We start from the raw sequence: 23175 nt of genomic DNA, 5'->3' as shown, positions 1-23175 counted from the left end.
ATAAAAGTTTGTATTTATTTGATAAGGCATGATTTGTTGCTTTAAATTGATCCTTTCCTCATGAGTCCTTTTTCTTTACTATAAAAATCCCTTTTGAGTCATAAATGGCGATATTACAAATATTTTTCAGTATTTTATTTCCATGTGTACAATGTTGTTAATTTGTACAAAGTCAGAATATATTCCTAAAAATTACTAATATGTCATCTTTGAATCCAATTTTCTGTTTAACTTCATGCGTTATGGTATGTAGCTTTAAGTTGTTTATATAGCTTTCCTTAAAGAAATATTAATGTGATTAAAACCAAACATAGTATTTGCATATGAAAGGTTCTTTATCACGTTACTATAACTAAAGGTAAACTGATCAGCTTTCAAAATCTTGTTCATGGTATGTACAGTTATGGGAGCTACTGATGTTTATATTTCATGCATATGAGCTTAACAGAAATAGTCGCATAGCATGTGGTATATATCATAATCTATACTCCTAGTCCGTATTAGGCGTCAAGAACAAAAACATCCTGATCAAATTCTAAAGTATTACGAGCCCTGCTCAGTAAATTCCTGTTAAAGGAAACACAAAATGCGTAAATAAAGATCTAATATAAAGCAAATGCTCTGTTATACTCTATATCTGCTTCAAAGTGAGATGTTGCTATTTGATCAAAACATATGTACTGAGTAATGACAGTACTTTATACTGTAGAGTTTACTTAAATTAATTAACTTTTTCATCATAAAATAGAGTTAGAAGACATAATTCCTCTCTCTTATAATTTCTTTTGTACTGACAGTTGTATGGCTTACACCCGTGGCTAGATTAACCGATAAGATTTGCTGTTTGATTGAAGTCATTATTTTAGTGTTGTTGAAAAGTATAGTCTTAACGAGCTTTACAATGCAGCTATATAGCTCTTTTTTATTGGGATTTATCTTATAAAGTTTAGAAACAAGCTCCTTTTATACAAAAGCCAAAAAGGGTAGAAGAGAGAAGAGCTTGGTTAAGTTCTGAAAACACACAAGTCAGTGAGATTAAAATATACTATAACATAAGCACCATATGTCCTTCTCTTCTTTATTTTTGTGATTTGATCATCTTATCATGGTAATATAGGAATACAAGAGGATACTTATTACTGCATGAAGATTATAAAGCTAAGCTATCACATAGTTTTTATCAGATTTACATAATAAAACGCTATTGATCAATTACTCCAAGAATCTCAGAAAATTGTTCGGATCATTTTTCAATTTGAAAAGCAAAGTCAAACGAACGGGACGATGTCTTGCCACGCTTTATAAGCTCTTCAACTGTTATTTGTTAGAACAATAAATCACAATCCGGCTTTTCTTGGGAAAAGTGCGTCAAAAACATTGAGCGTGGAGCTTATGTCAACAGATACCTTGTGCGATATCGCAGCTTCATTATGTCTCTTCCGTAACAAGATTAATTCTAGTATTAGTATTTCTAATTTTTGAAAATAATTGTCGTCCAATAATGCAACTAGTGAAACTTGTTTGGTATGCATTTAAGATTAACCATTTCGAGAAGAGAAGCTTAGAAAGAATAACATTGCGTATTCGAGCGCAAACGTTTGTAAAAGCAAGCCTTTAAAAAAGAAACTTAACCTAATAAACAAAATCAGTTTTTTTCTCTTTAATTAGAAGATGCAATGATATAAGGGAAGCTATTTATTATTCTGTAAATGTTAATAAAAAGCACAAAGTTCTGGACTTATTTCTTGTTATTTTTAAATTTTTTAATCATTCTTTCAATATTATCTAAGCCCTTTTTTACTTCTTCCATAGGTGGACCAAAACTAAGTCTTACAAAGTGATGGCATGGCGACTCAAATAATTCTCGGCGATGTGAAGGCTAATAACATGATTTCGTTACATTTGCTTGTTTTTTTTTTTCTGTTGACAAAACTTACATTCACGTCAAAGAAAATACCAGGAACAACAATACTATATCATTTAATAAAAATCTAATGTGAGATAAGAGTATAATACATAATGATTGCCAGCTTACACTTTTTCCTTGAGACATTCTTCAAAAAAGCACAGGCCAGAATTAATAGGTTCAGGCAAACCAGATACATCAAGCCAAATATAAAACGTAGCATTTGGAGGTACCTGTACTTTCAAACCCATGTCTTCCAATCTCTGAAGGGTATAGTCTCGCTTCTTTTTGAAATGCCTTTGAAGGGCCTTTGCTTCATTTTTGTAAACCTCTGGATCCAAGAAAGGTATAGCAGCGTATTGAAGAGGGTGGTTAGCACCTCCTTCAAGGTAGGAACCGGCACTTTCCATGGAGGAAATGACTGTCTTGGGACCAACAACCCAACCGACACGCCAACCAGGCATCTACGTAACAAGCTGTTAGCAATAGGAATATAGCTCTTTCCTTTCTTTACTTTACCCTATAATTCTTTGTTAAGCCATCTATGACGATAATAGGGTCGTCATCAACATCATCCACGAATTCTGTAATGCTCACTGTCTTCCCTTCTTCTCTGTCATAAATATAAGCAGAGTAAAATTCATCCATGATCATAGTTGTATGTCCTTTTCTGGCAAGATGAACCAATGTTTCTAGTTCTTCATCCTGGATCACTTGGCCCGTGGGGTTTCGAGGATTGGAAGCGACAATGACGCCCAAGCCTCTACCGGCAATCTCTTTTTTAAGAATATCTGGTTCGATATGATAACGAGTTTCTTCTTCCAATGTAGTTGGGATGGGTACAAAGCGTTTAAAGACAGAAAGCATTTGTTCATAAGCTGTGTATTCTGGCAAAAAATAGCCGACATTGACATCGCCAATGGTAGATCCTAAACGACTCAGACCAGCTCGACCGCCGGGAACAATGCACACATTATCTTCTGTATATTTAGATGTCTTTTCTTTTCTGTATACTTCGTTGTAAAGATTGGCTACTGCTTTTTTTAGTGGTATTATGCCACTTGTAGAGGCATATTCATAGGCTTCCTCAGAGATTTCAATTTGATGAGGTCTTTCCTTACATCCATCAATATGACCCACTTGTAAACAAAGTGAATAAAAAAACATGGCTCCTCACTTTTTTTCTGAAAGTTTGTTACCTTCAGGAGCACCTTGGCCAAAGTTAGACCACTCTTTATCGCCAGACGTATAACCATTTTTCTTTGCTCTATCCATGACATAAATGACACCCGTAGATCCAGGATGAGTAATACCATGAATATCACCCTTTTTCTTGGCAACTTCACCACGGTTTTCCATACCCGGGTAACTTCTTAATGTTTGATGTGCTTCAGATTGTTTCTCTGATAGTCTTTTTAAATGAATTTAATATGAATGCTTGAGAAATAAATGTTTGTACTAACATTTCATTAATTATTTTCTTAGTAATATCTTTAATGCTCTGATGTTTAGCCATGCTGTCTTTTTTTGTTAAATGATGAAAAAAAGTAAAGAGCCAAGGCCTGTTTGAAAGGGTATATAAATGGTTTCACAATTCTGTTATTGTCACATAATCATGACTTGATCTGTACGTAATGCCAAGCTGGATGTGAAGGGGTAATAGTTGCTCACTCACTCACTGAGATTTAAAAAAAAATCACTGTAGTTTTTGGATAGAGAAGGAGCAAGAACAAAAAAGTACTTTTTTTATTCACGTCTTGTGTTTGTGTATGGAGCATGCGTTATTTGGAATTCAGTAAGTCTAAAACCCCTTTTTTCAGCTATCATTTTAAGTGTAACATAAGGTGAATATCTTGTTTCTTTTTAATGCGAAATGAATACAACATTTACCTGAATTGATTTTAAATATGGATACGATACAAGAATAAAAAAAAAAAGCTATATTTTATTATTCTTTTTTATTAACAAAAGATCTTCAATTAAAAAAGAAGTGAATTGTTGCTTTGTTTCCTTAGTGTAACATTGAGTTTGATTTTATTTGCAAGTAAATTGTTTGATGGAAAAAGATCAATACAATAAGCGTTCTTGCTCTGTTCCAATACAATTGATAAATCAGCCTATGTGATCTTCCCCTTTCTTTGATAATTTTAAATTGTTCTGCTTTAATGAATTTCACATTGGCTCACAGCAAAAAAGTATTTTGCACGACAAATGGTTAAAAATAGCAAGCATTTTTTTTTTGTTTCCACCCCTCGTTTTTCCTCCTCTTTTTTTGTTATTATTTTTTTGCATTTTCATATTTCTCTCTTTCTTTTTTCATTGATATATGCTTTCAACTTCAAACCTATCTTTACCTGAAATTCATATTCCTAGTCTTGGTGACTGGGATGACATTGTAAAAACAGATGAAGATAGTCAACAAAAGGCAAAATTAACTCGAGCTCACTCACTACAAAGAAACTTAAGCCAAAAAACAGAGGAAGGCGATTTACGAAAAGAAGTCATTAATATTTCAACTTCGGATCCATCTCACTTGTTTTGGTAAAAAAAAAAAAAAAGCACAGATCACTAAAAAAAGACATGACTGAAAGAAAGGAGGCAATAGGGTACCTGCTTCACAACATCCAGAAATTGCGCCAGCAGAATTTGAAAGATATGTTGACGCACTTGGGTTTATGGTTCGAAAAAAGAGTGTGAAGAGAAGACAATCTGTATTGTCTGTTTATTTCACTGCGAACGATCAACCAAAACTGACCGAAGACGAGTACAAAGAAAAAGCAGCAAGTGACGAAGAAAAAGATGAAAAGGAAGAAATGAATCGAAAGCGTATTTTACGTAGAAGTGTGAGCTTATATTTACCCAATGCTAATGGTAAGATAAGTTGATACACTGCATATACATATATTGAGCGATTTTTCTTGCAGAAACACATGCTATACCTGATTTTTTAGTGTTTGACCGAAATTCTTCTCCACTTGATCAATCACAAGCAATAGTACCTAAAGCAGATAGACGGGCACTACATAGAAGAGGAGCACGTACCAATTTTAAAAAGAATGCGAGTACAGTACAGAGACCACCATTGACGAGTCGTAAGAGTGAATCAGATTCTTATTCGTTATCTCCTGAAGGTGTGACACTGGTAGATGAATGTGCAGTAGCAAATCAGGAGGAAGAACAGGAACAGATTGCGATTGAGACAAAGGAAGAGGTCAAAGAATTGGGCATAGCGAAGAGGGAAAGTGAGCCCAAGATGACAAGATCAGTTAGCAGTAGTAGTAGTAGAAGATCAGCCTGGTCATGGTCATTTTGGTCAGAAGAAAAATCAAAAAAGAATAAAGTGGATCCAATAGAACCAAATGAAATGAAGCGAACATCTAAATCAACCGATATACCAAGTAGAAGATTTACTTTATCTTCTTTATTCTCTAGAAAATCAAAAACAAACAACTCAACTAATAATAACAACCAACTTCTGCAGCATCAAAATATCATAGAAGAAAAAGATGGACCATCCGTGCCTAAAGATTTCCAGTTAAATAGAATGTACATGACAAGATTACCATTGCATGTAGAGAGGGCAATCTATAAACTATCTCACGTTAAATTAGCAAATCCACGTAGACCACTTAAAGAACAAGTGTTAATATCCAATCTTATGTTTTGGTATCTATCCGTCATATCCACTACAGAACAAAAGCCAATTCAACCACTTAAGCTGATGGGTAAAAAGAAGAGACAAAGTAAAAAGAGAGTGAAATCAAGTACCAAAGGTAATGCGACACTCTTATCAAATAATTCTTTGCGTCATCAACAATCCACTGGATTTGTTGTACCTGAAAATTATTTAAATCCCAAACAGCAACAACAACAACAACAACAATCAAAGAAAAAGGGCCAAATAAAACAGTTGGACAGTTCATCTGATGATGATGACGATGATGATGACGATAGCATTAGTAGTGATAGTAGTGATGACGATGATATTCATTTAAATCGACAAAAAAGAAAAGATGATGATTTACCCTTAGCGATGTATAAAATAAAAAAATAGAAAAGAAAGGAAAAAAAAAAGAAATTATTTTATTTCTTATAAATCATATTCCCTCCAAGTTGAAACAATGTTCAGTATTATCATCGTCACACAACATTGTGGTGTAACTTGATTATTGTTGAAACATAAATAAACAAATAAAAGAGAAAAAGAGGGATTAATCGTTTTCCTCCTTTTTCTTCTTTTTCTTTCAATCTTTCTTACATTAACATGTCTCTTGCCAAGCAAAATTTCAGTGCTCAATCTGAAGAAGCCTTGAATCAACAAGTCAATACTGAGCTTCAAGCCTCTCAGGTTTATCTCTCCATGTCTGCCTGGGCCCAGCATACTTCAGTTGCTTTACCTGGTAAGATAATAAAATATTCAAGAGAAAGGGCCTTTATCTGAACTTGTTTTATACAGGTCTTGAAAAGTATTTTCGTGAATCTGCTTATGAGGTAAAACAAAATGCAATGTAGACAAGATTATATATTCATTTTTTATCTGTGAATAGGAAAGAGAACACGCTCAGAAATTGATTGGTAAAAACAAAACAAAATAGTTTTGCTTTCATTCCCCTTTAATAACTTCCTAACGTATCTAAATAATAGATTACATTAATACCAGAGGTGGTAAAGTCGTATTACGTGCATTGCAAGCTCCTGAGGTAAGTACTACTTGTTTGATCTACGCGTTTTCTCATCTTTTGATTAGACCGATTGGAAGTCTGCCAAGAATGCTGTTGAATGTGCTCTTCAACTTGAAAAAGGTAAATAAAACAAACTAGGGTTTCTATATCTGACAACATTTTATTAGATGTAAATAAGTCTCTCTTGAACTTGCACAAGGTTGCTGATGGTCAAGGTGACCCACAAATGTGTGATTTCATTGAAGCAGAGTACTTGGGTGAGCAAGTAGAAGCCATCAAGAAGCTTGCTGATATGGTTACGCAATTGAATCGCGTCGGTGAAGGTAAGTTACAAATGCATAAATTGTTTTTTTTTTTAATTAAACCATATTCTTTAGGCCTTGGCGTTTATTTGTGGGATCAACAACTTTATAGAGATGGAACTGGTGCTGGAAGCCGTGCTACTGGTAATGTTAAGCATGGTTAAGCTTGCCTTTTTATTCTTTTTGAAAGAAATAATAAATCAAATCACTACAAGTTTCCCCACTCTTTTCAAAAGCCTGTTTATTTTTTAATTTATAGTGTTTTTTTTTTGCTTAAAATGGTTTTCTGCATTAAAAATTTAATTTACATAATTGATAAAGCAGAATATAACATACCATTCACTCTATTTTTGGTCAATCTATTACTCTGATTTTTGACAAATAAATATTGTAGCTTACATGTGTAGTGTTATGTGGTCTGTATTGATTTGGTTACATCACTTGAGGGTTTGGATATAACTATTGTTATTAAATAGAAATCTATCATAAAGTTCGTTAATTTACTATAGAATAGGGTCTTGGGCATTGATAAAAACCATAAATGAAATAAGTAAAAGTTGTTGCTGGTGCTAATTTATTCAATCTAATTGGTCAAACAACATACTACATGTTTCCGCCATTAAATTATTTAAGCGAATGAATAACAGTCATTTATAATGAAATTTCACCTTTTTTTTCTCACTTTTTAAGTATGAAACCACATAACTTAATTAATAAACAATTCGATGGCCTAGTTTATCTTGATGACTATATAGACAGTATGAATATTCTCCTTTTTCTCAATTCAAATGAAGTGTATCCTAACACTTATCCACATAAGCGCTTGAAGCAATTCCAGTTGATTTGCAACGAAATTTTACTTTAATGAGAGAACTAGACGGTTATGCTCAAGGTATAAAAAAATAAGACATTCATTATTTATTGTTTATAAATGCTTTTAAATAGAACTCACAGAAACTGCTTCTAAAGAAGCACTCTACTTGATTGACAATATAAAAGATATGGATCCCAACACACGAATTGATAAGTTCAAATATTTCATGACCATATTAACAGAGACATTAAAAAGAGGTGAAGAAAAAGTAGCATTGGCTAAATCTACTTGCGAAATTGTAATAAAAAAAAGAATACAAGTTAGAGAAATCAGTACTAAAAAATTATGGTGGGGATAATAGGTTGATCGTCATTGTAACAGGTTAGATGCTGATTTGGTTAAATTTGAAGAAGAGCAGCCACTTGGAGATACACGAATTACAATGTTGCCTGGTTTGGGCCCTTCTGCTCGTAATTTGAAAGAAGGTACAGACATTAGAGAAAGGGCAACAAAACGAACAGAAAGGAAAGAACTTAAAGGAGAAAAGAGAAGTAAGTTTATTATTATTATTTGTTGCAATGTTTAATTTAACACTTTATTTTAGTTAAAAGTAAAGAAGAACGTGTATATTTTTTATATACAATCCTGATTAAATATTTCTTTTATAGAGAGAAAGAATGTTAAAGAAATCAACGGAAGTTTATCTCCTTCTGCATTACGTTCACAAGCAATAAAGGAATCTAGATCATTAAAAAGCGCAGAAAAAAGTCAAGCAGTCATATAAAAATGGAAAGCCAAAGACGTAAAGTAACAGAAATATGCTTACACAACTAAACTAATTACATGTACTCTTAGTGTTGTACCTACTGATATGACAATTGATCCAAATGAACCTCTTTACTGCTATTGTCAACAAGTGTCCTTTGGTGAGATGGTTGCATGCGATAATGCTGATGTAGGAAATAATTTACATGACTGATATATAAACTAACATATTATTTTAGTGTGAAATTGAATGGTTCCATTTGGCCTGTGTTGACCTTAAAACTGTTCCAAAAGGTAAATGGTATTGTAATAATTGCCTTTTAAAAATGAAGGGAAGACAAAGGAAATAAAGCATACTTTCTTTTTCATGTAAATAACTTATTCAATACAATCAAATAAATGATGGATACATGTTGATTCAATATCGCTATTAAGTGCTGTCGCTAAATTATTTACATTATATAAGCTACTTTGTAGTTCTCTTTCCTTTTTTTGCCTTTTGTAACCATGCATCCTTCATTGTCCCATGGTAAACAGTCACACGTGTTCCTGGATGACATAATTGACTTCAACTTTAATGAGGTTGTAGCAAAGCATACTCTTTAATGCAACTCCCAAAGATACCCTTCATAAAAAAAAACGTCTGCTTAATATAAATGAACTACTAACATATATTTACACATGTTTAATCCAATTGTTATAGACAGAAAAGGTTTATTATTTTATGAAATTAACTTGGATATAGATTTCTTTTATCTAAAATATTATTACATCTAGCTAAGAATGCCCTTTTTCTTTTAGCTAATACTGAACTCTCATGTAAGACAAGCGCTATGCATAATCAAGTGTAACATCACAAATAATGGATATTCCTACCAAGCTATTAGATAAAGCCTAATGAAATGTTGTTACATTGAATAGAAAATTTATTATTTACATAATTATGCCTTTGGAGATAAAAAGAAGTATTAAGTAAGGGAATGCAGAAGACAAAAAAAAAGTGCTGCGTTTTAAAAAAAATCAATCTTTATGCAGTCAAGCAGAATGCTTCCTGCATTGTTATATCTTCACCTAACCCTTACAATAGCCGTATATATGCAACTATATCTCATAAAAACATTAAAAAGTTCTTCTCAATCTATAATAATCCTTAAAATGGATAAGTGAGATTTTACTTTTGTCTAGAAAAGTATTAGATTTGGTCAGAAAAAGAACTTGTCATGGTTTTTTACGGTTATATATTTTATCGTAAATCATCCTAAAGATACTGAATTAATAAAAGCTATAATATATATATAATTTATATGAAGGATCCCATTAACAAAAGAATAAAAGATGAATTTTAATAATTCATGGTGCTGAATAAAAATATGATTTTCCAATTTTTTACACAGTTAGAAAATGAAGAAATAACATGTATACGGAGCTTATATTGCAGTGGCTCTTTAAACAAAGATATTTCAAAAAGTATTGTATTTAGCTCTTAGTCTTCGCTTATATTTTTTTTATTACATTTAAAAAGAAATGCTGGATGAGAATGGTAAAAATATTTATTTATCGTGTATTTATAATAAATAAAAAAGAGGGAGAACATGACCAAACTGTTTACATTTTATTACACATTTTAAATATTGCTTACAAGATACTTGGTCTCATTCCCAGTCAAAAATTTACCAAATGATTTTATGAGAAGTTCGTTTGCAAGTTTTATTTGATGTAAAATAAGGCGAAACACAGCATACCTTTGCTCTTTATTAAAAAAAGTAAGAGAATAAAATATTCCGTTAGTAAATAAACAAATACATACGCCACAGAAATTAAATATAAAAACAAAACTATAGCCCCTTTTTCTTTTTTATCCTTTCTTTTTTTTAATTATTATCTTTCAAGTGAAAAATGAATTAGAGGGAGATAAGCAGAGTACACGTATTCAACTAGCTTGGGTTGAAATTTGGCTCATTTCATGGTGGATCAAGATTCAATGCTCCGCAGCAAGACAAAGTCTAAAGCAATGTAATCCTAAGACCTTTTATCAAAGTATTATTTTCGTTTAAGTATTAAGGCTCTTTAGTTACGTGCAAGATCTGCACACCGGTTTTTTTCCCATTTAGTGGAGTCTCTTTACGTGTATAAAAATAGAGAGTATATATTGGCACTGTCTCCTCAAGTTATCTCAGAGGAATACACACCCTTTTAAAAAGGAATATAGGTAAAACTGCTACAAAGGTAAATAAAGCCGTAAAAATAGATTTTTTAGAACCTTTGTTTTTAATGCTTATTCAAACGTTCAAGATCATTCTATACCATACTTATCTCTGATTGGCTGCATACATATCTATCGTTTCTCTTACGCAGTCTGTTTCGTGTTCAATAGCTTTATCTATTCTTTAATGTTTAGCTGTTTTGGTGGAAGAATGTATGAATTTGTTGGGTTCTATTATTATCGTACTCAATAGAAGACATATACGAATATAATATTTTTATGACCAGTTTCCAGCCTTCATCATACTAAGCTTTCAGGTAAGTTTGTATATTTACTTTATGCATCTGATATATTGGATGGTGTCAACACTGGAGTGTGAGACCAATCTGAGTTCAAGTGTTGACATTTCTAACTGAGAAGTTGCTGTGTTAATGCAAGTATACTAGACATTAGTTTGTTATCATAGGTATACAAACGCTAGAGAAGCCGAGGTGTCGTAATTACAGTACCTTGGACTAGAGAAGAAAAGCAATACTTAAAAAACGGTATTTCTAAAAATGATATTTATTTCGTTAATTCTTTCGTAATTCTATGACTATTTTGATTGCTTTATTGATTTTTGACCAAAAAGCTTGCAATCATCCATCAAATAGTCTTTTTACTTGAAATATTTTCATAGACTATTAATGCTTCCTAGTTTAATGTAATCTTGCGAATGCTTTCTACTGAAAAGTCGTTTGGACATTTGCATTACCATCATCCTTTTACTATATTCAAAGCCACCAGTAAACTCATGTTATCATTTATTTTTTTCATCTGTAAGTCATCTCTTCATGTTCCATTTCATATTATATCAAAAAAGGAATTAGTTGTTGGTTACTTAAGCCACTCTTGCGCTATGTTGAATGATTTATTCCGTAATGCCCCAAGTGACATATATCATTGCTGTATCTCAACATAATTTAAACATGATTCATGTTCAATATATAAGAAATTTGAGTAGTGAATGCTTTACAAGGAATTTATTACAGTCTTTTCTCTATTATTTGATCATAACTAATTCCATTCCTTTAACTCAATACAAGTTGTTTTAATACAGCTCCTGATGCAATGAGACATACATGAAAAATAGGCTCTACTTCAGAAATAATTATAAACAGTCCACTTACATAACCAGGAACACATCTTCATATTAAATTTTATTCATACTAGATCTACAGCTATAATTCATTCAAATACCTTGATATTTAATTGAACCTTTATGAAAAAGGATATAGATAACAGATACAATGATATTAAATAAAAATATAACCTTTTAAGTCTCGTTGAATTTTATAGCCTTTTTGTTCTTATGAGATAACACATAAATCTACAGCTATAATTAGTTAAAATACCTTGAAAAGGATTTAAGTGAATCTCCATGAAAATAATAAAAATACTAGATACAATCATATTCAATAAAATATAACTTTTTTAAGTCGTATTGAATTTCATAATTTTTTATTCTACGTGATATCATAGCTACTCTCCTTGTGATGTTATCTGGAAATTCATATAGGTAATGAAAACAGGCTATCTCCTTGTTTGTTATGTATCAGACCTAATTATCACATTAAATCAATACCAAGCACATAAAAAAAATACAAATTCAATAGTTTCCGACTATCTATCATGGAAAACAACACCGATTTTTTATAAAGCTAAAAGCACTTTACCCAATCGGGCATAAACGGTTAAAAGTTTCCCGAATGCGTTCGGGTGTTTAATGTCATGTTTTAAGCCTTCCACAGAATTTATTTTGCCTTTCCTATCTTTCTTTAACGATGACTCGAAACAACTCTCATCATCTGCTTGACACAGTCGATTTGATACTGCTAGGTACCATTGGCCTTGGTACAGTTGCTTGGTTTGCTAGACATCAAATAGCCAATCGACTTTTCAAATCTGATTCTACCAATAAATCTGAAGTTAAGGATGAGGCAAAGACCCCTAAACAAGAACGTAACTTTGTTAAAGTGATGCAGCAACAGGTATGATAGAGAATGTGTACAGATGTCATATAATTTCTCTTATTTATGTATTCCCTTTTTGTTTTTTTTTGTAGGGTCGTCGAGTCATCTTCTTTTATGGTTCTCAGACAGGTACAGCCGAAGACTTTGCTTCTCGTCTTGCAAAAGAATGTACACAAAAATATGGTGTGAGCGCAATGACTGCTGATATTGAACAATATGATTTGAGCTACCTTGATTCAGTTCCCGAAGACTCTTTGGTGTTCTTTATTATGGCAACCTATGGTGAAGGTGAACCTACTGATAACGCTGTTGATTTTTGGGACTTGTTAGCAGAAGAGGTACCTGAGTTCTCTAATGATGATGGTGAGGGAAAGCCATTGCAAAAACTTCGTTATGTAGCCTTTGGTCTTGGTAACAAAACTTATGAGCATTACAATGAGGTCATTAGAAAAGTAGATAACCGTTTACTTTCTTTGGGTGCAAAGAGAATCGGCGAAAGAGGAGAAGGTGATGATGATGGTACACTTGAAGAAGATTTCTTGGCTTGGCAAGAAGAGATGTGGCCTGCTTTTTGTGAAGCTCTTGGTGTAGATGAAAGCAATGCTCACTCTGGACCACGCCAAGCTATTTTCAAAATCGAAGAACTGACTGCATATGACCAAGCAAAGGTCTACCTTGGTGAAATAGGAGAATGGCTTAAGGAAGGAGCGTAAGTTTTGAACTTTTATTTAATCAGTTTAGTGTTTTAAACAAACATTCTTAAAAATAGCTCTATTGTTTATGATGCTAAACGTCCTTACAATGCACCTATTACTTCAAAGGACATTTTCAAAGCAGGCGATAGACATTGTCTTCATCTTGAAATTGATATTTCTAATACAAACTTGTCTTATCAAACTGGTGACCATGTTGCTATTTGGCCAACAAACAATGAAGTCGAAGTCAACCGTCTTGCTAAACTTCTTGGATTACAAAATAAGTTGGATACAGTCATTCACGTACAATCACTTGACCCTGCTGCTTCCAAAAAATATCCTTTCCCAGTTCCTACAACCTATCGAGCTGTATTCCGTCATTACCTTGACATTTGTTCTGCAGTTCCCCGTCAAGTCTTGATGTCATTGATTGAATATGCTCCTACTGAAGCCTCCAAAGAAGCTCTTAGAAAACTTGCTACTGATAAAGATGAATATCGTGTTCATGTAGGTGATGTCACTCGTAACTTGGGTGAGGTATTACAAATGTTGGCAGAGAGTGAATCTTTGGAGTTAGATGGTGCATTTTCCTCAGTTCCTTTCGATTTAGTTATTGAAAGCATCTCACGTCTTCAACCTCGCTACTACTCCATTTCTTCATCATCAAAAGAAAATCCCAAAAAGATTGCCGTTACTGCAGTCACTCTTCAATACACTCCAGAGCACGGATCTCCTCGTACAGTCTATGGTGTTAATACCAACTATCTTTGGCGTGTTCATGAAGCAGTCAATAACTTAACTCCTAATAGTGTGATCCCTGAATATAACTTGACAGGACCACGTGATTCATTGTTTAGCCAGCAAGGCAAAGTTGCTCGTATTCCTGTTCATGTCCGTCGTTCTCAATTCAAATTGCCTAGAAATCCTACTGTGCCTGTTATCATGATCGGTCCTGGTACTGGTGTTGCACCATTCCGTGGATTTGTTAGAGAACGCGCACTTCAAAAGAAGGAAAATAAACCAGTGGGGCCTACTATCCTCTTCTTTGGTTGTCGTAATAGAGCAGAAGATTTCCTTTATGAAGAAGAATGGCCAGAGTTATTTGAAGTCTTGGGAGGTGATTCTCGTATCATCACAGCATTTTCACGTGAAACTGAAAAAAAGGTTTATGTACAACACCGCTTAATGGAAAATGGCCAAGAGATGTGGAATTTATTGGAAAAGGGCGCTTACGTTTATGTTTGTGGAGATGCAAAGAACATGGCTCGTGATGTTAATCAAACATTTGTACGCTTTGCACAACAGTTTGGCGGAATGGACGAAAATCGATCTCAGGATTACGTGAAGAATTTGAGAAATACGGGTAGATACCAAGAAGATGTTTGGAGTTAAATCACTTTCTCCACCTTTTAAAATTTTTGCTACATTAATGCACATATACATATGCTTGATCTCTTCAATAATACGCGCTTATATACACTCGCACTCTAGAATAAAATATAAACTAAAATCCTTCACATTTTGATTCGTATCTGAGATTTTCTTTGGTGATTTTCCGGTGTTACTTTGAGTTTATTGGTGTTCAATGGTTGCACTTAAGTATATGTGATGTGCCATTAAAGGCGGGCTAGTTACAACCATGCGAATAAGATAGATAATTGTGTATGATTGAGAGAAAAAAGGGGATTGCTTTTATTATTAATTTCTACGTTGTGTGGGTATATCTTGTTCTGAAACGCTCGTGCTTCTTTCGCTTTTCCCTAAAAAAAAGCCATCCTCTGCAAATGTACTATACTTATTCCAAAGTTTGGCTACTTCTGCTGTCATCCTTGTTACATATAAACATCCCTGTTTTACTGTCCGTGGCCATACAAAATCTTCCTCTTTTGATATTGAGCGAATAAGCGTCATTAAACTTACCATAGCCTATTAAAAATAAATTTGAATGAATAAAAATAAAAAAAGATCAATCTACCTTTAAATAAATACTGGTATCTTCCCAAAACTTTTTACTCAATTCCTGTCGATTGGATGATACAGCAAATTCATCTTTGTTTGACATATGGACATCTATGCTTTTATCAAGTCTATGGGACAAATCTGTAACATGCTGTGCCTGTCGTAGCAACTCTCTTAATTTTCCTTCTAAGCTTGCCATGATATTTGATGAACAGAGCGCTTCTTCAATGGACTGCCTTAGCGGACTCAAAACATGGAATGATCCTGTTACTGCATTTTTCAGGTAGATGTATAGCTGGCTGTTATCACCAAGCTGCAAGGTGAGGGGTGATGAAAGTGGAGATTGGATTGTCACTTCGCTATTTGATTTGTTCCCGTTCAATGATTTGGTTTTACTGGGTAATGTCATTATTGGATCTATAGTCAAATATGGAGAAATGGTTTCCCAAGCTTCTTTGATGTCTACAGTCGCACTGTATAGATTGACGAGTAAATGTCTTGTATATTTTGGATCTAATCCTTGAACGAGGATAGATAGACGAGTACTAAGTACATAACATAGTTCTTTTAAAGTGAATATGCATTGAGCTGTCAATGGTATGAGATTGTGCACTATTTCTTGCGATGATTTCTTTTCCACTGTATTTAAAATTTGACCCAAGTTTTCTGTTGTTGACCTCGTTTTGTTTATTATAGGTGTGAAAGCAGACTGTAAATTATCATTACTTGTGTGGCTTATACATCGACTAATAGTGCGTTTTAAGGTTGTTGTAGCAAATAAAATAGTATGAGAGGCATCTACAATGTGAACAGCTGCTAAAGGTTTTTGTTTATTTTCAAAGAAAAGTGTTGAATCTGAATCTGTTTGTGTCAATGTCTCGGAATTAGTTGATACTGAGATACTCAGTGCTGGTGGTAGTGGTCCAGTTGGGCGTTGTAGATGTTTAGCCTTTTGCATCATTTGAATTTGGAGAAAAAGAAAGATAAACAAAGGCAGCTTACTAAAAAAAGTGTCCCTAATACGTAATACAGAATTTCCTTATTTATTCCATCTCTGAGCTTAACACAAAGATGGCAGCTTTTTTTTTAATACCAAATGAAGTAAAAATGCTTCTTTTTTTTTAATACAAATTCCAGAAAGATTGAAACAATTGTATTTCTTAAATAATTACCATGCTACCAATAAGTAATTGAATGACTAAATTCATTCAAAGTATACATTAAACAACTCTGACATGCGTTTCTAGCCGAGATTAGGGGCTTTGCGCATGACCAAAGTAAAATATAATACAATAACTGATTTAGGCTTTGAGATAGGAAGGTTCGTTATGGCAGCTACATATCACATCCGACATCAGAGCGGAGCCAATAACAATAAACACTCATCGATTTATTGAATAGTATTCCCCTATTTCAATTTAATAAGCAAATGTCCAACTCTACTTGAATAAAGCCAAAAACTACAAGAAAATGATCTAGGAATAGCTTATTCAGACATGTTTACATTGCTGGTTAAATAACACAATGAAGTCTGCTGCTATAAAGGGACAGATTCACGTTGTGAGTATTAGAATTTCTTTGCTTATCCTTTTTTTTTTTTGCAAAATATTATTCTATAACTTTTTCACAAACTAAGACTGACAACAGATTAAAGAATTTGTTAACCTACAAATTTGATTAATGAAATCCGATTGGATAACCTTATTATTTGGTGAAAATAAATTGAGCAGGATTTGATATGAATTTGATTAATGAAATCCGATTGGATAACCTTATTATTTGGTGAAAATAAATTGAGCAGGATTTGATATGATACAGAATTACTTTTAAATACACTTTAACCCATTGTGGTTATAGATAAGCGTGTAAATAAGGATGAAAACATTATCATTTAGAAGATGTACACACTTTGCCTTCATCTTATGCCATACATAAAGCAATTGCTAAAGCTCTTATGTGAGCTCCCTTGAACATGCATCATATATCCTTGGAATAAATGCCCCAAAGAGCAGAAAATAACTGATAATGTGGAGTAATTCAAGAGTATTCTGCATGGTAAGTTGAGAAAAACATGAATCTTCAACTTTGCTTATCTGTCTTCAAACTCTAGGAACTGAGAAATAAAAAGGTTCTTTTTTATATCATGAGCTTGTCAAAAGCAGCAAACACGGATACTAAATTGATAGTGATCACATTTACTCAAAGACTGAGATTTAATTTTCATTATTCAGCTTAAAAATACAATAGAATCAGGCAAAGACCTCGTTGAAAAATTAAAGAAATTGTCCAACCATGTGTTTAGCGAAAGAAAAGAAAAAGACGAGTGACAACCAGTCACTAATGGGAGCATTGCATTAATCTGTCATTTCTTACAAGAAATCAAGCTGATTGCAATATTTGTCTTATTCTTTATTTCAGAATATTATTGCAATTGTAAAACTATAAGAGCCATTAGTAATGGTGTTTTCAATGGGAATATCAATAATAAACAAAAAATATAAGCTAAGATTAATTAATAAAAGGTGAAGAAATAAGCTTATTTTTTTTTTTACTTGTGTTTATTAACATTGACACTTGCACAAAAGAAATCCTTGGTTGCTCGTGTTGAAGGTCCTATTTTGTGCGCATATCTTTCATTAATAACTGTCTGTTTTTCTTTACTTCTTTTTCTTGTATTTTTCTTTTCGGTGTACGTGTATTTTATTTTATTTTACTAGAAATGTCACATAGAAAATCCATACAAACATTTGTCAAAAGATTTTCAATGTTATCAGGAAATAATAATTCTCAACCAATTGAATGCATGCTTGTGCCAGAAAAGAAAAAGGAAGAATACGCACAAACAGATATCATCAGCGCATTTCCAAAAGAAATTAGACTTCGAATATTTTCATTTTTGTCTTTTCAGGATTTAATTAAAATTCAATTGGTAAAATATTTACGTTCTGAAAAAAAAAATGAAACGAAACTAACTAAACTAAACAAGACTTGCCAACTGTGGTGTCGTTTAGCTCAAGATATTTCAGTATGGAAAAGCCGGTTTCAAGATTTAAATTCGCGCTTTAAAGATATTTACGCACATAATGCGGCAAAATTGTCAGAATCATCCTCATTATCATGGCAAAAAAGATATTGTCAGGCAATTACACTCACCAATTGGAGAATGGGCTCAGTACAAAGATTAACAAAGATAAATGTAAACGATAGCGACAGTAGAATACTATCAGTGAAATTAAGGGGAGACTTATTAGTAACATTAACAGAGGTAAGAAAAAAAAAACTTTTGGAACATAATTGTCTTACAGTTTGCATTTAGGATAATTCAGTTAGACTATATCACTACAATTTAGATACTGGATTCTCGTTTAAATCTAAGTACTCCTTTGGCAACCCTTCTTTAGTCAATAACGTTGTGGAATGTATAGATATATTACCTGATGCTCATGTATTAGTTATCGCTCAAAGAGGATTGTAAGTTTATAAGCGTAATTTTACAAGAATTTAATCTAAAAATAATTAAATACACAGGAAATGTATGTTTTACGATATTAACAAAGGACCGAAACATGATCCGATTCAAATATTAAAAGGAGGTGGTCATTCATGGTTTATTCCTGATTCAATTGCTTTCGATGGAGATTATTTTGCTGTCGCTGGCAGAAAGCCATCCGTTGTGTTTGTTTGGAATTGGAGAAAAGGTATCAAGCTATCAAGTACGGTAAGTAAATATCTGTTAAGAGAGGAAAATCTGATATGTATTTAACGTATTTTAGGCCATCGATAATCAGCCTCATCATGTCTTTTTATCGGACAATAAGCTTATCATATTTAGTTCAGATGGATTACTGCAGGTTTCTGATATATTCGGCTCTAGTAAACAATCCATCATTACGCATCACATGTGTCCATGCAGTATACCTTGCATAGAATATGATAGTTCTTGTAATATTATTATAGCACCACATCTATCCAAGCGCATATACCACTATCAATGGGATTCATCTAATTATAAACAATATTCTCAAACAGAAGATGACTATAGCTATTCATCTTCAACTCTTATACCAACAACTTCTCGTAAAAGAATTTCTTCAACATTCATTAATTTTCTAAGACCATCTCATAACAAAAACAATACTAATAATACTTTTAATAATAATAAAACACAAAAGCATGTATCAAAATCAGCCACATCAAGGAAAGTGATAGATATTAATAAATCAACGAAAACCACCAAAAAATGTTCGTCTCACAATGATAGCAGATGTATGCAGCAAACAAAGACAGGTTTATCAAGTGGCGATTCCAAAGAAGAAGAACAAAATATCTTTCCAAATTTTCAAGAAAAACCTAAACTCACACGCTCAATCCACACAGCTCCATTATGTCATGCAGCGACAGAAGTTGTTAGTGTCGCAATTTACCAAGATAGAATTGCGACTGTAAATAGACGTGGTAACATTGCATTATATGCTTTAAATGGCACTACAGCAGCAAAAGTAAACTGTGCATTAGTTACTAGTGACTGCTATCAAGAGTGGATTCAGAATGAGGAACAATATAGTAGAGAAGATGATGATCTGTCAGATGGTTATGACTTTATAAGATCAAGGTTAGCGATGGGAAAAATGGGGCTCATATACGGGGGGAGAAATGGCTCTTTATGGTGGCTTGATTTTGGATGCAGAGCTATTTAGATTAGATGTTTGTAAGATGTTGCTAGAGAATAGAATAAGGCAAAATTAATGAATCCATTGGATTTATTCTTATTAATAACACCGATTTTAATTAAAAAAAAGTTTCTTGTTTTGCTTTTTTTAAGTTTGAAATCGTATTTGACATTCTTCTTACAGTATCACCCGTTGCACTGATGTTACGTCTGGCAAAGAAGTCACGAACTAAAGTATCGGGATCAGAGTTATCATAAATACGTAAAAGTGTATCAGCACCAGGAGCAAAGCAAACAGTTATGTTAAACCAGAGAATGGGGCTGTTCTTTCTTTCTTTCCTGCATGGTGTAGAACATGCCTTGGAGTTAGCCTCAAAGGTTTTTATAGAATTACCTTTAGGGCTTTTTGAATCGTCTTTGTCTTGTGAGCCATCTAGTAAATATTCTTCTTGAGTTATTTTAATATTGCATTGTTCGTGTTGTTCATTTTCGGCTTGGATAGTCTTTAAAGGAGTTTGAATAGTAGATGGACATATGTCAATAAGCGTTTGACTCTTATCTTTTGTGACATATGATGCTAACTGTTCTTCGTTTTGTGCATGAGCACCAATACAAAAGTTATCTTTGATCGTTCGCCACTTTTCTTTGAACATTAGTTTGGCGTCACCTGAAGATAACAGCAAAGGATTGATCCTAGATTCATCCGTGAACATGGTCTTTTGAATAGCTGGAGAAGAAATATTCCTAGTGCTTTCCATTAATAAATCAACATATTGCTCTTTGAAAAAGCAGGCTTTAGAAAGCGAGCTCTTGGCAATAATAGGTAAGGCATGTCTTGATTTCAGAGAATTTTTGACACCAAAGAATACTTTAGGTCGTGTCACTAGTTTTCTTGAGCTCTTGAATGAGTTATGTTGTCGTTTTGATCGAACCATGTATTTATTTTTATCTTTTTCTTGATGTCGTACTGATTTATGAATATGCGGATGTAATGCTGTTTTATTTGTATCAGTACTATCTGACTTCATCTTCACAGAAGGTACAAACAACAGGTGCTGGCATTTTTCATGATGAAGGCTTTTGTCATCAGTACAGTCATCGCAGGTTACATAGCTATCACTGTCTTCAAACACTTCTCTGTTAGTTTCTTTCTCTAATGTTAGGTTCTTGAAGTCTTGATCTATACTACCCATACTAGTAGATAAAGAAATACATTTTCCTGTCATTTTTTGCTACTTTCCCATATCTTTGGTTTTGATATGTTGAAAAAAAGGTTACCTTTGCTACTGCGTTCGAACTTGTACTTCAAAAATTACAACAAAAGAATAAAATATTGAAATAAAAAACGCGTTTTATGTGCACATAAATCTAGCAAAACAGTATAGAAATTTAAACGCAGCCAATTCTCACAAGGATAAAACAACCTACTTGTTTTGTTTGAAGCTTTTCTCTTGTTAAAGGGATACTTGCTTATAAGACTCAATTGAATCCTAGTTAAAAGCGTTTGCATCATAAGCTTCTTTATGTAAAGAATCATTAAACATTTTCCTAAAAATACATTTTAACAGAGGCTTTTCTTTTTTTTATATGGTAGTGTAATACGATAATTATACAAAGTACACTATGCAGTTAATTTTATCATTACTGCTCTTTACGCTATATCAGCTAAACGTAAAAGAATGAATTGCAACTTTTAAAGTAGTATAACATTGTCAAAAGGAGCACAAAAACGAAAACAAAGAAAAGGAAGCTGGCGTTTCTATAAAGTGTAGAATAACTTTACTCTTATTTACAAGTAACCTCAAATGAATGTAACATAAAACATAGAGCTTCTTAAAAAATACGTGTTCATTTCGCTTTTATGTCATAAGTGTAAAAGTAATGTGATCATATAAATCAATTGTATTTACATCATTAAACTTCTATTCACTAAAAATCAAAGCTCTTCTATCTTCAATCTAAATATAAATCTCTTTAAGATACACTATAAAACACTTATGCTCAAAATAATTTTTTCTCGTGAATCAATAGCCTTCAACTTTGTATGTTTTGTTAAGAACCGCATTAGTCATAATTAAATTGTCCTTTTTTGGGATTTTCATGTATTATTCACGGTCATAGGTACCTGTGGTTGTTTGTTTCTAAAAAAGCAGAATTTTCCGTTTGAATCTAAAAACTAAAAGTGGCGCTATGAGTACCATTTACGTACTCATTTTAGCTCCATTTTGAATGATGACCTTTATTTAAGCCTTTAGTATTTGCATATAGCCACTTTTTTGATTTCATATGAAAACTACTTGCTTTCTGTTGAAAAGATTTGTGTTATTTTGTTTTCGAAATAATTCATACTACGCCACTTTACATTATATCATAATAGTACATATAATCTATCATTTATATTTCATCTTTAATGTTACGAGAAGCAAGGCTGACCTCATTTACAAATTGGATTATTTAACAGTTGCAAAGAGTTAAGCCTACTAATACTTGTACGAAATGGAGTTCATCTTCTTTAATTCCGTTCAATCTTCTTTTCTTATTAAGTTTTGTATTAACAATTATCAAGAAGATATGCTTTTCAATTTGATGATCGCAGAATTTATGACTATATGCACAAAAATGGCGCGAAGAATGGCAATAGAGAAGGGTGTTCAATACTTTTTCATTTAATAATCTGTACTAGCAAAATCAAGATTGAAAAAGAACTATGATCTTATGTTATACCCCTTGTATTGCTTAAAGACTATTAGACATAGAATAAAAGATAAAAATGCCACTATAAAATAAATATTAAAGGATGCATTCTCTCCTAGATTCCTCCCCTATTTTTAACCGTTAATTTTTCAGCTGCTTGCCGATATATAGTCGTTTATAGTTCATCCTACAGGTTTCTTTTTCTTGCTTTTTTTTTCTCTTTTCTTTTACATTGTCACCTTTCTATTTTTTATTTTCTTCATTACTATACTCTCAAACTAATTAGTGAGCGTCTTGTTCATGTCATATATAGAGGGAATGAATACATCAAAGGAAAGAATAGTAATCGATTACGCGCCTCTGACTTTGAGGCAAAAATTACAAATTGCTTTACACCGATTACCAAAGTCAATTGTAAATTATCTTACAGATCTACTTCCTATTATACAGTGGATTCATCACTATAATACGTCC

At 32.8% G+C, this 23175-nt stretch overlaps 8 protein-coding genes across 8 annotated transcripts; 5 read left to right on the top strand and 3 right to left on the bottom strand.

Moving 5' to 3' along the window:
• Nucleotides 1-1614: 1614 nt before the first annotated feature.
• Nucleotides 1615-3265, bottom strand: RO3G_14256 (uncharacterized protein; the record flags this gene model as incomplete). The annotated part of the gene is made up of 6 exons (XM_067668840.1): nucleotides 1615-1632; nucleotides 1802-1879; nucleotides 1938-1971; nucleotides 2036-2370; nucleotides 2426-3045; nucleotides 3106-3265. 6 exons carry the CDS (start codon nucleotides 3263-3265, stop codon nucleotides 1615-1617), a joined length of 1245 nt encoding a protein of 414 aa, XP_067524941.1.
• A 967-nt stretch (nucleotides 3266-4232) lies between these two features.
• Nucleotides 4233-5960, top strand: RO3G_14255 (uncharacterized protein; the record flags this gene model as incomplete). Its single annotated transcript, XM_067668839.1, has 3 exons — nucleotides 4233-4447; nucleotides 4512-4777; nucleotides 4858-5960. The coding sequence occupies 3 exons, from the start codon at nucleotides 4233-4235 to the stop codon at nucleotides 5958-5960; spliced, it is 1584 nt and encodes a 527-aa protein (XP_067524940.1).
• Nucleotides 5961-6170: 210 nt separating this feature from the next.
• On the top strand, nucleotides 6171-7054 carry RO3G_14254 (uncharacterized protein; the record flags this gene model as incomplete). Its single annotated transcript, XM_067668838.1, has 7 exons — nucleotides 6171-6306; nucleotides 6363-6397; nucleotides 6454-6481; nucleotides 6551-6606; nucleotides 6654-6708; nucleotides 6756-6911; nucleotides 6966-7054. The coding sequence occupies 7 exons, from the start codon at nucleotides 6171-6173 to the stop codon at nucleotides 7052-7054; spliced, it is 555 nt and encodes a 184-aa protein (XP_067524939.1).
• Nucleotides 7055-7754: 700 nt separating this feature from the next.
• RO3G_14253 (uncharacterized protein) lies at nucleotides 7755-8946 on the top strand (the record flags this gene model as incomplete). The annotated part of the gene is made up of 8 exons (XM_067668837.1): nucleotides 7755-7782; nucleotides 7836-8002; nucleotides 8066-8255; nucleotides 8373-8402; nucleotides 8461-8506; nucleotides 8560-8659; nucleotides 8709-8763; nucleotides 8936-8946. The coding sequence occupies 8 exons, from the start codon at nucleotides 7755-7757 to the stop codon at nucleotides 8944-8946; spliced, it is 627 nt and encodes a 208-aa protein (XP_067524938.1).
• Nucleotides 8947-12495: 3549 nt separating this feature from the next.
• Nucleotides 12496-14771, top strand: RO3G_14252 (uncharacterized protein; the record flags this gene model as incomplete). Its single annotated transcript, XM_067668836.1, has 3 exons — nucleotides 12496-12702; nucleotides 12777-13393; nucleotides 13454-14771. The coding sequence occupies 3 exons, from the start codon at nucleotides 12496-12498 to the stop codon at nucleotides 14769-14771; spliced, it is 2142 nt and encodes a 713-aa protein (XP_067524937.1).
• A 306-nt stretch (nucleotides 14772-15077) lies between these two features.
• RO3G_14251 (uncharacterized protein) lies at nucleotides 15078-16299 on the bottom strand (the record flags this gene model as incomplete). The annotated part of the gene is made up of 2 exons (XM_067668835.1): nucleotides 15078-15305; nucleotides 15355-16299. 2 exons carry the CDS (start codon nucleotides 16297-16299, stop codon nucleotides 15078-15080), a joined length of 1173 nt encoding a protein of 390 aa, XP_067524936.1.
• A 2156-nt stretch (nucleotides 16300-18455) lies between these two features.
• Nucleotides 18456-19197, top strand: RO3G_14250 (uncharacterized protein; the record flags this gene model as incomplete). The annotated part of the gene is made up of 4 exons (XM_067668834.1): nucleotides 18456-18510; nucleotides 18689-18809; nucleotides 18867-19056; nucleotides 19171-19197. 4 exons carry the CDS (start codon nucleotides 18456-18458, stop codon nucleotides 19195-19197), a joined length of 393 nt encoding a protein of 130 aa, XP_067524935.1.
• A 776-nt stretch (nucleotides 19198-19973) lies between these two features.
• RO3G_14249 (uncharacterized protein) lies at nucleotides 19974-20942 on the bottom strand (the record flags this gene model as incomplete). Its single annotated transcript, XM_067668833.1, has 2 exons — nucleotides 19974-20027; nucleotides 20190-20942. 2 exons carry the CDS (start codon nucleotides 20940-20942, stop codon nucleotides 19974-19976), a joined length of 807 nt encoding a protein of 268 aa, XP_067524934.1.
• Nucleotides 20943-23175: the final 2233 nt, after the last annotated feature.

Source organism: Rhizopus delemar, genomic scaffold (genome assembly GCF_000149305.1).
Source record: "Rhizopus delemar RA 99-880 supercont3.13 genomic scaffold, whole genome shotgun sequence".
Classification (NCBI taxonomy): Eukaryota; Fungi; Mucoromycota; class Mucoromycetes; order Mucorales; family Rhizopodaceae; genus Rhizopus; species Rhizopus delemar.
The sequence above is the reverse complement of the archived record's forward strand: the minus strand, read 5'-3'. Positions and strand labels throughout refer to the sequence as shown.